Source organism: Channa argus, chromosome 10 (assembly GCF_033026475.1).
Source record: "Channa argus isolate prfri chromosome 10, Channa argus male v1.0, whole genome shotgun sequence".
NCBI lineage: Eukaryota > Metazoa > Chordata > Actinopteri > Anabantiformes > Channidae > Channa > Channa argus.
In genome coordinates this window covers 18,287,253-18,300,481 of record NC_090206.1, presented here as the reverse complement: position 1 = coordinate 18,300,481, position 13,229 = coordinate 18,287,253, and the positions used below count along the sequence as shown (strand labels likewise).

The 13,229-nt window shown below is 41.4% G+C and overlaps 1 protein-coding gene across 7 annotated transcripts in view; it reads right to left on the bottom strand.

The window, feature by feature from the left end:
* Nucleotides 1-1,272: 1,272 nt before the first annotated feature.
* The window catches only part of pcdh19 (protocadherin 19), a 52,701-nt gene continuing 40,744 nt past the window's right edge, over nucleotides 1,273-13,229 (bottom strand). For all 7 annotated transcript variants that reach the window (XM_067518882.1, XM_067518885.1, XM_067518884.1 and 4 more), the window contains exon 5: nucleotides 1,273-3,970. In XM_067518882.1, the coding sequence (XP_067374983.1) occupies nucleotides 3,411-3,970 (560 nt within the window). In that variant the 3' untranslated portion in view covers nucleotides 1,273-3,410. The remainder of the gene's footprint in view (nucleotides 3,971-13,229) is intronic.

Below are 13,229 nucleotides of genomic sequence, written 5' to 3'. Positions count from 1 at the left end.
GAGCCAGTCTGGACTCAAACTGTTAATTTCCATTATATCATGACAAATTGAAGAGACATCACTTTATATGTTATCATCCCGTTCTCAAACATTCACATCACATTGGCATTATTGAAGAATTATTGCATGGCTTAAATTTACTGTTTCAAGGTGTGTCCTTAATTTTTGTTACCAAAGGGTTGAAAATAAGTGTTTAGTTATTTTTCTCCTGTGACAGAGCCACTTGAACTAGTGGACTGGTAACCCGATTGACCCAGCATCTGAGTTAGCAGACGCTGCAAGCAATCCATCAAAGCACTTCATTTCCAAAGGACACACTGTTTATTAACGGACAGGCCACACGGGCAGTTAACCAGCTTGTTGTTCATTATTCGATACCTGTGGTTTGAGAAGGCTCTGTGTTGTTTGACTCATGTAAAGTTTTTGAGGTCACAGCACTACCTTTTTTAGCAAATGGTGAACACGTTTCCACCTTATCAGCACCCAAAGCCCTTTTAAAAGCTGCTTCTCATTCACCCACTCACACACCAGTGACAGCAGAACTGCCATGCAAGGTGCAGGGCTGACCCACAGGGAGAAACTTGGGATTCAGTGTCATTTGACCCCATTACCACATCTAGGTATTTATAACAGAAATAGTTAACGTTTTTGTGGCGCCTGATTCTTCACCTACTGTGGGATAAATGGCCCTGACAGTGCCTCAGCTGGTGTAAACAACATGAACAAACCAAGCTGCAGAGCTGGCCACTTACAGTAGCTTCCATTTTACAACTGCAAGTTAAGTAGTTCTCGAAGTCTTTAGTTTAGCCTAGAAATCAGTGTTGCTTCTTGAAAAACGCTTGAGTTCACAAGCCAGAAAATGTTTCTAGCATCCAGATTTAAATGCGAGTTGACTTTCATTCAAATGCACCGCTGAAGAGTATTTATTTATTTGCAGTTCAAACTCTTCTGTCAGTTTTATTCTTTATCTGTCTTTATTTCATGGTGATTTACAGGGAAAACAATTGTTGGGCAGGAAGGGACTCTTTTGTTCTAATACCACAAGTGGGTATATAAATCCATGGTGTCTCGTAGCTGACCCTCAGATGTCAGTCAGATGCTGTCGCGAAGTGAGTTATCCTAGAGGCCTGAAGCTTTGACAGCAGTGAGTCTAAAATCAGCACAATGGCCACAGCATCTTTTGGCACAAAACACAAAAATGTATGAGAATCAAAAATTCACTTCAATTTTGAACTAATTCAAGTTGAGTGAAGACAAGGAAACGAAGCGAAGAACATTTAATAGTTTAATTATAAGCTGCTGTATACATTCAGTGATTATTCCGATTTTCATGTTGCCAGAAGCCATGGGTGAGACCAGCAAAACATTCAGCTACAAGATCTAGTTTGTTGTATGCAATTTGTCCATTTTCATTCATATTTTTCCACATTGTACATAGTTTACTGCAAAGCAACATAAAACCACATTGCTGATGTGCAACACGGTTCCTCCAAGACCTTAGATCATTCACACACCCTTCCACCCAGTCTGCTGTTGTGGTGCTCGTAGGAAGGGAAGAGCCCTGCTCGTACGACTATGGCCCCAACCTTATTTTTGAGAATAACTGAACGCAGGTGGCACAGGGTGACAGCGGTGCTGAGCAAAACTAGTCTGCATGTCCAAATGCCCTCAGCTGAATCTGAAAAAGCCTTGTTTAAACTTGATTGTGTCCAATAGAAAAGCTGACTCTTTCGACTGAGAAAAATAGGTGGAACCCCCGTCACCAGTCTAGAGAACACTGGGAGCTCCCTTCTCCTTAGATATTAAGATTAAGCAACATCTTGCAATCTGTAAGGTTTTGTTTGCATCTTTTTTGGTTTCTTTTGCTATCTCACTCTAAGCTCGTTGAACTGACACACTAATGTTGGTGCTGAAATTGCATTTTTTTTTGTAGTTTTTTTGTTTGTTTGTTTGTTTTTTTTGTCTGTTTTACATTTTCTAGTAGCCCACACAGAAACTTGATGGCACAAGAACTGACCAATAAGAAACTCTTTACAACAAGGTAGACTGCAAGTCAACAGTTGCCAGGGGTCACACAGTAAACAAAACAAAAAAAATAAATCCAATTTCATTTTGAAAATAAAAAAACAAATCCGGTTCCATATAAAAGCAAAAGACAAATGAACAAAAGCAAGTTAATTTCAAGTATAACTTACTCATAAAATAACTACACAGCATTAAATATTCTCATTATACATTTTTAAATTATTTATAAAATATATTTTGGCATATATGTTTTTTTTATTTTTGTGTTTGTGTAACAAACGCTACTGTAGCTTCAGTTGAACACCAATGTTTATTTGTTTTTTCTCTTGAAACAAAACATTAAAGGGATTGTCACATAACAACAGGTTATTAAAAATGATAATAGTAAACCCTATACAGAGTTTCACATAGCAAGACATGAGTGACGATCCCTTCTATCCTAGCCCCATAGTCAAAAGTCAAAAAAAGTACAAGACCAGAACACAAAGTTCTAAATTGTGCTCCACTGGCTACAATCAAGGTTGGGCACAGGAGATTTCAAAAGCAGTAAGTCTTTTCACACAACTCAATTTGAACACCAGGATCTGTCTGTCCCACTTCCAGTGTTCAGAGCGGCCGGGCAGATAGCGAGAGTTCATTTAGCTCCATCCGTGATAATATAAATACTGTAAAGACCTCACAGTCTGATGACACTAGGATGTCCTCAGGGATATGCAGTGAATGTTTCTCCTGTTAGTCAAATGGGACCTAGAGGCCTCTCTTTCCTAGTCCTGAAAGAACTGAAAACCGTTGTACAAGGAAAAAGAGGATATTTTAAGGATGAATCCTGCGTATGTCTGTCTGTGTTGTTTATTACATTGGTGGAGCTCACTATACAAAGGGCGATTTTGGCAGTTAGAACAAACCGCAAAACCAAGAAGGCAAATATCAGTTTGTGATACAAAAGTAGTTCAAAAGGCATAACTGTACTTTTGACTTGGCACCTCAGGTGTCCACACACGAAGTGTCCTGCTTTGGCGCAAGGGCTCGAGAGCTCCACTGGCCATGTCCATGCAGTCAACAGCAGCACAGTCTGTCCACGTGTTGCAGACAGACAGAAAGAAACAGAACAAAAAAGCAAACAAGAAAAAAGTACTGCGACTACAACAAAGCCACATCCACTACCTCGGCTTGACCACACAACTAGCTGCAGCATACTACAGCTCGTCAACGTCAGCCGAGCTGGTTGTTGAATATTGTATACTGCGAATGGGTGTATCTCTCTACTTCCACAGCCTGACTTTCTTCTGTGTACACACAGCTATTGCGGGTTATATATATATATATATATATGAGTTTACACTGCATGTGTGTATGCATGTTGGTGTGTCTCATAGAGAAGCTTGCTAAAGTACAATGTCCTTCAGGCGCTTGCTGCTAGGGGATTCCTTGTCCCGGCCATCATGGAGAAGCGTGTTGATCTCCCTGACAGCCGGCTCACTGTCCTTCCCCTCCGGCTGCCGCAGCAGGCTGTGGTTAGCAATTCGCTCTGCGTCGCGGCATTTCAGTGTGTTGTAGGCAGACGATGGCTTAGACACTGGGCTCTTCAGGTGCACAGGGGAAGTGATGGGGCTGGCTGCCTCGCGCCCATTGCCAGCTTCGCGAACAGCCCCTCCATTGGCCTTGGGGCTACACACCTGAGACTCCTGAGTCCGCTTTCCTTTTATCTCTCCTCGTTCTACGTCCTCAGGACCATCCTTGCCGAAGGTGGCAAAAGTCCTCTTAGTGGTGCCATCCTCATAGTGGGGCACATCCACTGTGGTGGCCTCGATGGATAAAGCGATGACATTACGAGTGTGATCAGGTGACTTGGCGCGTGCCGGGATTGGGACACGAGGCATCCAACAGCGGTCAGAATGGCCGAGGATGCGACACTCGTCCTGGCAGTGAAAGCCCTCACTGGGATCTGTGGGCAACAAAGACAAAACAAGACTTTTAGCTGGTCTGTAAAATTAGCTTGGTCTCAACTTTTAAACTCACACAGATCTAATCATGTTAACTCTCCAACATAGCCTACACTTGATTTTAGCCTGCCAAATCGGACATCAAATAAAAGAACGAAATAATGAAAAAAATGCAGCATTTGTTGTAATTAAAACAACCCAAGTTAAACACCACAGAAGTATTAATTCTACTTTCCCGGCATCCCTGCATCTGTTCAAGAATGCAGTCCTGTTAACACCACTGACTGATAACCAGGGCTGGATGTTTGGGGCACTTCTAATATGCCAATTAAATTATGTATTGTTAAATCAAAAGTCCATTTGCAGCTCTTGTATAATTGGGTTTTCTGTAGCAACACTAGATGAAAGGCAGGTTTAAACAGTGCAATCAGATATCTCGCAGAGAGAGACACCAGACGAGTTGCTGTGTTGTTGCCTGGGTTCCTCTCTCTCTCCCTTTCTGTCATCTGGCGCCGAGTTATAAATATATAATGATGTTTAACGCTGGAGTGAAAAAAAGATTTGTCTGAGTCTGTATAGCTGCACTCTTTCGTACTTTGTTATATTGCAGAGGAATGATTTTCATGACACTTTTTGCATCATTATAAACAAGAAAAAAATGTGCCGTTACTCACACCCATTTCGGTTTTCCTGTTGTGTTCGGTTATTAATTCACATATACACCGTAATTGCCAAACATGCAGTACCTAATACTAAGAAAATAAAAAAAAACTTTTTTCAGTTGGCTTCTGTAGATTTAATATAAAACCATGTAAAAAATTCATTTACTAGAAAACGAATCACTTTATTTTCTGAAATCTTTTAAGATGTTTTTCAACAGCTTCAGTATTAAGAACGATCCTGCCACACAAATATACACAACGACACATTTCTGAGCCCCCCTACAGCTCGTTTCACTCCTAGCCAGAGCCATCCTCAGTTCCAGAGGCCCAAGGTGACAGGAGCGGATTGTGAGAGGGATTGCTATCGACCCAAATGCACACGCTTACATCTGGCAATTGCGGCTTGACAGATCACCTAATTAAAATCACTAATGATCTGTTTTTCTCCCTTCTTTCCTGCGCTCATGAGAGGCACCTCTGCTTACGCCCCGGGGATCGATATTTAAAGATTGGAGACAGGCTTTTCAGGGCCGAATATGCCAGAGCTGTCTCTCATAAAGTATAATCTGATGAGACTGACAGATAACATGGTGACTAAATGACTGAATGAATGAGTGGAGACGATCGTGAGCTGTTTGAACCCGAATATGGGAAGAGGAGTTCTGGAGTAATTACTTTGCTTGAAGGCAGAAAAAAATGATCATCAGCACCAAGAACGCAGATGATGAGTGACCAGTCTCCACATGAATGCATCCTTTTGTGACAGAGGTGACACAGAATGATCTTCCTTTGATCATGTGTATTTAAATGCTTGCACACACACACACACGCAAATGTAATCCAACAAATGCAAATTCAGACACTGTCTTCCTTACAATGGAAAGCATTGTAATAGCATCTGAAATGTTGGCACAACACTCATGTAAACATGCAAATTAACGTTGCACAGGATGTTGTTACAATGTTACTAAATACCTTTACGCAGTGTCTGTACTGCAGTTTTATAAACTCTCTGTACATTTAAAATCATTTGATGACGATGATGAAAAGCAAGAAGGAGTAAATTATATATTTTTTCCTTTATGTATGTAAATTATGGTGAATGCTGATTTAGTCCAAGGAACTGCACTGGAAGCAATCAAGGAGAGAGGAGGCATGAAGCTTGGGTTTTGTTTAAGCAGAAGGGAACCAATCAGATTGCAATAATGCAATCACAACAGAAAGCCTTTACCAGGTACCACGAACATAATGGAGGACTGAATAAAAAAGAAAAAGAAAACATGCCCACACACTAGATTAGATTGTCCACTGCAACAGCATTTTAAAGCCCTTACAAATCCCATGTTCCTTTATAATCCTATGTAACAGCTTTGTGATTAACTGTATACTGAACATACCCCTTTTTAATGCATTTTGTTTGATAGATTCCTAAGAATAGAGCTGCTCTGAGCAGACACTATTCCAGCCATAGTAGCAACGTAAAGAGTATTTACAGTTATTGTTTTTTAATATTTGCTGGCAATGAAAAGCCCTGTATGCAATAATCATTTAAAAGCTGTAACATAGATTTTAAACTTGTACACATGTGCTAGACTTCAGCTCTATATTTAGTAATCCTGAAATTTCTCTCCAAATCTCAGTTGACATGTTTGACAAAGTCGATCTTTTTCTCCACTGATTAAGGATTTACAAGCATCTTGGTAATGAATGCAATTTCCTCTAAATACTTTGGCTTTTTTCTATAGCCTGAAGCACTTTCTAAAGCATGAAAAGCCTCAAGGCACAAAGAAATATACACAACTTGTGTGCTCTCTACTTAGCAGTGCATGCATATGCAGTGAATGCCATTTTCTCTCCTTTAAGGGTCTATGGGAGAGCAACTGGGTTGTAAATGACATTGTTATGAAAGCCAAGTGCCATTAACACTCACACATCCTGCCTCTGCTCAGAGCTTCATAAAACGCAGATGTTGCTGTAAAAGACACACAGAAAACGGAGGAGACAAAATTTAAATAAAAAAAAAGTGACAGGCCATCGACCTCTAACAAAACACAATCTCCTCCTATTCCAAAAAACGAGCAAACTGTAATAGTAAGAGCTGAATTAATGGCTTTTACAGCACTTGGTTTGGTAGTGAAAAAGTACTGAATAGAAGACCGTGAAGGCACCTCCTGCTGTGAATATGTATTCAAAGTCATCAGGAAAATAAGCTTGCCAATCAGTTCCAGGCACAGATTTAAAGTAGAGTACAGAGCACGATGTCACTTCCTATTTATGATTTAGTATCTATTAATTACTGAGGGAGCTCCATCAGGAGGTTGAGGTTGCCTGGGACATTCAAACACAAACAGTCTGGTAGTAGCGAAGGCAAAAGATCCATGTATCAGGTAGCTCGGCACTGCTATCAAAACAGACATACTGCACTTTAATGCTGAATTAAGGTCCATAGACTGGCAACTGCACAAGGGAGCACTTTAAATTAGAATATACTGATGCACATGGCATTGGAAAATAATAAATACTGCCACTATAAATACAAAAGCCAAGTTCTCCTAGTGCTGGCCATGTTTTTCTGTTTGTAGTTACCTAGAATCGCATCACTTTGCATCAGCGAGGGGAGAAAATGCACACGTTCTCTGTCTTTTCATCTTGCCCCTGCAGCCTGCCAACAGCTGATTCCATCTTGTTGGTTTCCCTCAATCAGATGAAGGTGTCTCAACTTCAAGTTATCTTCAGCTTGCGCATGGGGATCCCAACAACCTGACAAGCTCATTGCTCAATTTACCCTTGTTCACCGCATATAATGATCCCTTCATGTCACACAGCTGGAGCAACTATTTGTTTGTTGCTAATGTAGCAAAAAAAGAAGAATCAGCAAAAGACTAAAATCCCTTGACGGCGAAGGGAAGGGATGTGTTCACTGAGAGAGGCAATTCCCTGAAAAAACTCCTTGAGCTTTTGCCAGCTATTTTGCGTCCTGTTTGGCTAACACATGGAGCCTGACTTGGAAAACAGAGGCACTTTTCCCTCCAAAAGTAGTGCGCAGAGCCTCAAGGTTGAAAACAGTGATGTAATCCTGTAAAATGAGTGTAAGCAGCCACAAGAAACAGGAGGCCAGATTGGAGCGCCAGAGACGGAGTTGAGTTGCTGTGAACCCAGATTAAGGTGACAACAATCTTCATTCTGTACTTTTTAATTTAACTGGAGCCATGAGGCGATGGGACTAGCACTATGACACAATTCAGTCAGTTTGGTTTTACAGCGTGATGAACCCTAAAAAGAATTTGGAACAGCAGTGTGGCACGTTAAGTCATTTTTTACAAAGAACGTCTGCCACTTTTGGCTTAAACTACTTTTTGTATTTTCTCTGCAAGCTGACATTTTTTCTTGTAAAAGCAACAATAAACGTTCTGATTCTGTTTGTCGTATGAGAATAGATGGTATTAAACATAAAGCCCGACAGTGATGTAGACGTAGTTGTTATGAAAGAAAGTAACTCAGAGCACTTTAAACCGAGATTTTTTTTTTTTACTTGTGGCCCGTATAGATTTGACTGATTTCCTTTGATTGCCCTTGCTTTCCTGTTCTTTCCTCACTGTCTCAGATATTAAACCCTATCAAAATTCTGTAACTACCCTGTGTATACTCTGAAGAGACCATACAACCCAAAAGAATTCAATCTACAGAAAGTTAACTAAATGTGACCACAGCCCTGCTGACCCTTTTAGTGAGCAGCCTGGGAGCCAGAACTCCCTGTCATGTCTGAGTGGTGTACGGGAGGTTTTCATTTGCTGCTAAAATGCCATCCACTTCTCTGCTCTTGGTATTCCAGTGTATCTTTGACAGTGAGATGCCTGTTTTCTAATTGCTCTTCATATTAATTTTCCATCCTGGCAGTCACATGGCAAAGATTGATTAAATCTAAATTGTGACTACAGAGTCTGTGATTCAGAAGCTGATGGAATTATCATGGGGTAGGAAAACTCAGAAAATATGGCACCAGCAGAATAGATGGTGACTGTCTGTGGTTGGTTGGTGCTCAATCCAAAGTATGCTTGAGACCTAACAGGCCTGGCCCTGCTTGATCCCAACACTGGGGATGGAGCTTAACATCTAGTCTGCCCTAACTACAGCAGAGGACATTTCTCCAGCCAGCTGAGGCTGAGGCCTGGCCAAGCAGCCTCCTCCACTACTCACCAGGGAGAGTCCAAGCACTGCTGTCATCCCAGCCAGCCAATTCAGTCTGCGGGCCATAAATCAGCCTGGAGGCCTGGCTCCTGCGGGAGCGGCAAGATGGAGTGTGATGGTCTTGTTTTTACAAACAGTAGAGGGGCACCCTTACTGCACCGCACAAGCCATCATTCTCTACACAGCACAGAGTCCTCTTCTTCTCCCCACAGCATCTGGTTCAGTCACATCAAGCTATCCCCCCTGACACCCCCAGATTCATCCCTTGCAGCTCCCGGCACAAGCCCATCTTTTATGCTTCTCCTCCTTCTGTCCTCCTCTTTCATCTCATCAGTACTGCTGTCTCATGTACATTGGTGTAATTAAATAAATCCTTCACCGAAAAATCTCTCTCTGTCATTTCTGGCTATCTGACCAGAATTACTTCTGCTCTCGTCAAAATAGTCATTATTAATTGTAGAGGAAATTAGACTCACTGGGCAGCCTTGTTAGTACTGTCGTATGGCTGAGAAGCCAGGGGTTCATGTGGCCCCGGTTCTATTTCTGAGCATTAGTACCAGTCAATTTATCAAGAAGGAATTCACTGTCTAATCCGTCCAGCGCTGCGGAGTGTCTGACAGCTCGTCATTTCCACCAGGCCCGACTGTGTCCGCCCAAAAGCTGATGCAAAATGGCATGTTAACTTAATTTAAGCCAGTATTACAGTGGCTGTTCTTCATAAGCATTTGTCAATAGTTGCTGTGAAAGCTAACAATAGTCCGAGACAAATTCTGCTAATGTTTGCTTCCACTGTCTCTGTTCCCTTCATCCAGCCCATTCTGTGCATTCTATAGCAGGCCCTGGTATAAAGAATGTATTTCCAAACTGGTGTTGACAAACAATGCACTAGCTTCTAAATTGGTACAAACAGCATCTGCTTAACAGCTGTGTAACAGCAGCGAGAGAAAAAAAAAAAAGCAATTGCTACTCTGCTTTATAAATCACTATGTCATCACAGAGCACAGTTTTGTTCAAAAGCAGGACCACAGGCCAACGGGCTGGCTGATGTAGTGGAAATGATGCGAGCTGGTTGTCACGATGACATACGTGGGTGGACCGGTTTTCAGTGCCCCAGCAGCAAATGCTGTTTTGCTCGGGGGATCCGCTCACCTTATTGAGCTCTGCTTCCACCATCATTTGCTCCTAGAGGTTGCAGAGTCTCAGCAACAGCTGTTAATGTTTTAGAAGTGTAACCCTTTGCTCCTATCATGTGCAATGCTTGGGGGGGCGTGATTTACTGCGGTCAGCTCTGTACGTTTTTAGACCAGCTAATGTTCATACATTACATGAGTCAGTGACTGTTTAACTCACAGCCTCGGTTACAATCCAACTTTAAAAAAAGAGGAAATCCTTCCTGTTTGTACACCTTACTTCACACCGAAATCTGATTGTAATGAAATAATAATCACAGAGCAGATTCTTTCCAGGTTGTAGTGTCTGTGTTACTGCTCTGGGAGCAACTATTTATATTGTTGCCTGCAGGGTTAGTTTTTACAGTTTAACCCAGAAGGGGGTTAGTGTATTGTGGTCAAAGGATCATATACATGCAGCAACAACTACAACTACAAAGTGTAAAACTTACATGTGTGTGCTTTAGTCTGCTACTAGATAATGACAATATCACCATCATTGGAACAAGAAACCAGCATCTTCGTAGTAAATTAGATACTTTGGAGGCCATATCTAACATTTGCAAGAAAAACTAATCAGGGGTACAATTTAGTGATGAATTTCACCAGAGGAAATTCACATGTGGGTGAGAAGTATTTAAAGGGATAATTCTTTTAAAACATTAAAGATACGGAATGAAAAAAACAGCAATTAAAGTGAAGATTAAACTGCAACTTGATCGTGTCTTACTCACGTAATCGGATGTAGTTAAAACAGCAAATTGTGGTAAAGCATCATGTCCACAGGCAAATCGGGGAGAATAGTACTTTTATTTGATCTGAGGGCCACTTATTGTAAAAATATCTCCTTTGGTACTGTTTTATTGAATGTAATCAATTTCCACACTTAAAATTCCATCTGTAAATAATAAAAACAAGAAATTAAATTCTTTAGGGAAGTATGGCAAACTGCACTTGGTGTACACTTAAGTCCTTAATATTCACAACCTTTTCCGGCGATCATCAGTCTGGAATGTATCAGCTACCAGATAATAACAATTAAGATAAGAAAAGATAATATATACATCGTGTCAAAAGGCACACTACTATTCATTCCACAAGAATAATTTTCGCTTTCATGATATGATGACACTAGTTCTGACATACAGATGTGGTGCATAATAATAATAATCGGCGGCAATAAACGCCAACTAATTAAACAATGATGTTCAGACTATAAACAATTCTACACAGATAAAATAAGTGAACATATGCTTTAATCTTATATATAATTTAAATGCACCACAGCAACGTTTACTTGTAAGTTCTGTATTTGATGAGGGTAGTAGTATGTGGGTCTGTGATTAGATGTACCGTATTTCAGCATAATGACACAGTAAATTCCACCCTTGTCAATTCTCACAGTCCAAATTGCTTTTCTAATGATGGGCTTCAAATTAACCTGTGTTCTGGCGCTCCAGGCCCACAACAACAGTACAATGCATTCCCAAAACTCAGCACAGCAGGCTGCTGGCGTCCCAGTTGCAGGCCTGCATACTCTGCCATCCGAGCCAGCGAGACCGCCTGCCTGCCGCTGTCTGCTTGGCTCGTTTCCCCCACAATGCATCGGCAGAGGACATCTTTAAATACACTGGAACAAACGCAGCATTTCTGTGTTTAAGCTTGACCGAGCTAGCAAGCTAATTTGCTCCTAAACCCTTGAGTCTGTGAGAAGCGAGGGGGACAGAGAATGGCTCTTAAATTACATCTGTGAATGGGGTTGGGGGTAGATAAAAAGCTATAGAGAACGTAGGGATGGAGGGAGCGACGGATTTGGGATGACAGTGCTGTGGGCTGTGATTGTTGCCGTCAAAACGACAAACAAGTCGAGGAAAAAAGCTGCGTTTATGTGAGGTGTCTGAGGTCACCGAGGTTACTTCTATCTCCTTCCTGACTAAACCAACAGTGACAAGTACATATTCCTAAACTGAATATATATATGCGTGTGTATATATCAGCTAGAATAAATCCCTATTACACAAGTGTAAAGGCTTCAGAAATTCTAATGGGCAGAGGATGAAACACAAACTGCAATTGTCAGTGAAATAAAACACTGGATGATGGAAATGCTTTGTGTGGCACAGAGAAGAAGCAGCCATGACAAATTAACAATGTTTGGCCAGCACTAACATTTCTATGTATCAGTCCACATTTTTCCTTAAAAAGGACAGAGGTTTATGATTAACTGGTTCTGAGGAATCTATAGCCCATAAATAAGTAAGAGTAAGAAACCATTACAGTCTCACGTTTATCATAAAAAGGGATTTCTTGGTTTTTCCTTTTTGGTTATTTTTCCTGACATTTCTATCAGCCATCTGAAATAAACACAATGCTTCAGCTCTTGTCAAAGTGTCGAGGTCCAAACAACTGGGGACGGTACAGCTGACAGCTCACCAATATCTTAGGATTTCCTCTGTCTGCGTGAGGCTCTGCTTTGCCTCAAAGAAGGGCCTTACATAATTAATATAATGTGGCTTCTCATTCAGTCATATTCACTTTGTGTCACCCAGGACTGTGTGTTTTATATTCCATTTTATCTTGTTGCAGAAGCACCAGCATAGTTCCTACTCTATCTCATTTCCTTCATTTTCTGTTTTTTCCTCCTATAAAAACTTCCACTTGTCCCCTTTCCCGACAATTTTAACAACCTCTGGAAGTGGGACACTGTAAGATGGTGAATGTGGTGGTGTGTAGGGTGATGGGCAGGTTTAGCTTAGTTAGCAGAAACTACTGGGTGGACCACACTGGTTCTTTGATCAAGTTTGAAAAGTCCCCCAACCAGACTAACTGTGTCACTCAGGGAAAAGATGCAAACACTCAAGCAGGACAGGCAGGAAACTCTGCAAGGTTCCTGCTGCGTGGAGATGAATTAGATTTACACTTACTGGGCAGAGGAAACACAACAGGGAGGATTTTCTAACACTTTCTATTTCCCTGTCACCAAGGCCATTCTGCTTGGCATCTGTGAGGTTTGCTGATTCTCTCCCAGGTTCTCTATTATTCGCCACAGTGAGGTCTACACCATGATATAACTTAATATCAGACAGTCACAACCAATGTCCTTAGCATTAGCCGCCCACCAGCCGGCGTTACTCTCAACAGAGGATTGTCAGCATTGAGACAGTCCATGAGAAGAGCTGCACTCCGTATCTAGACACACAGATTGAAATAGAGGTGGGAGCGTGGTCTGAAGAAAAGAGCGG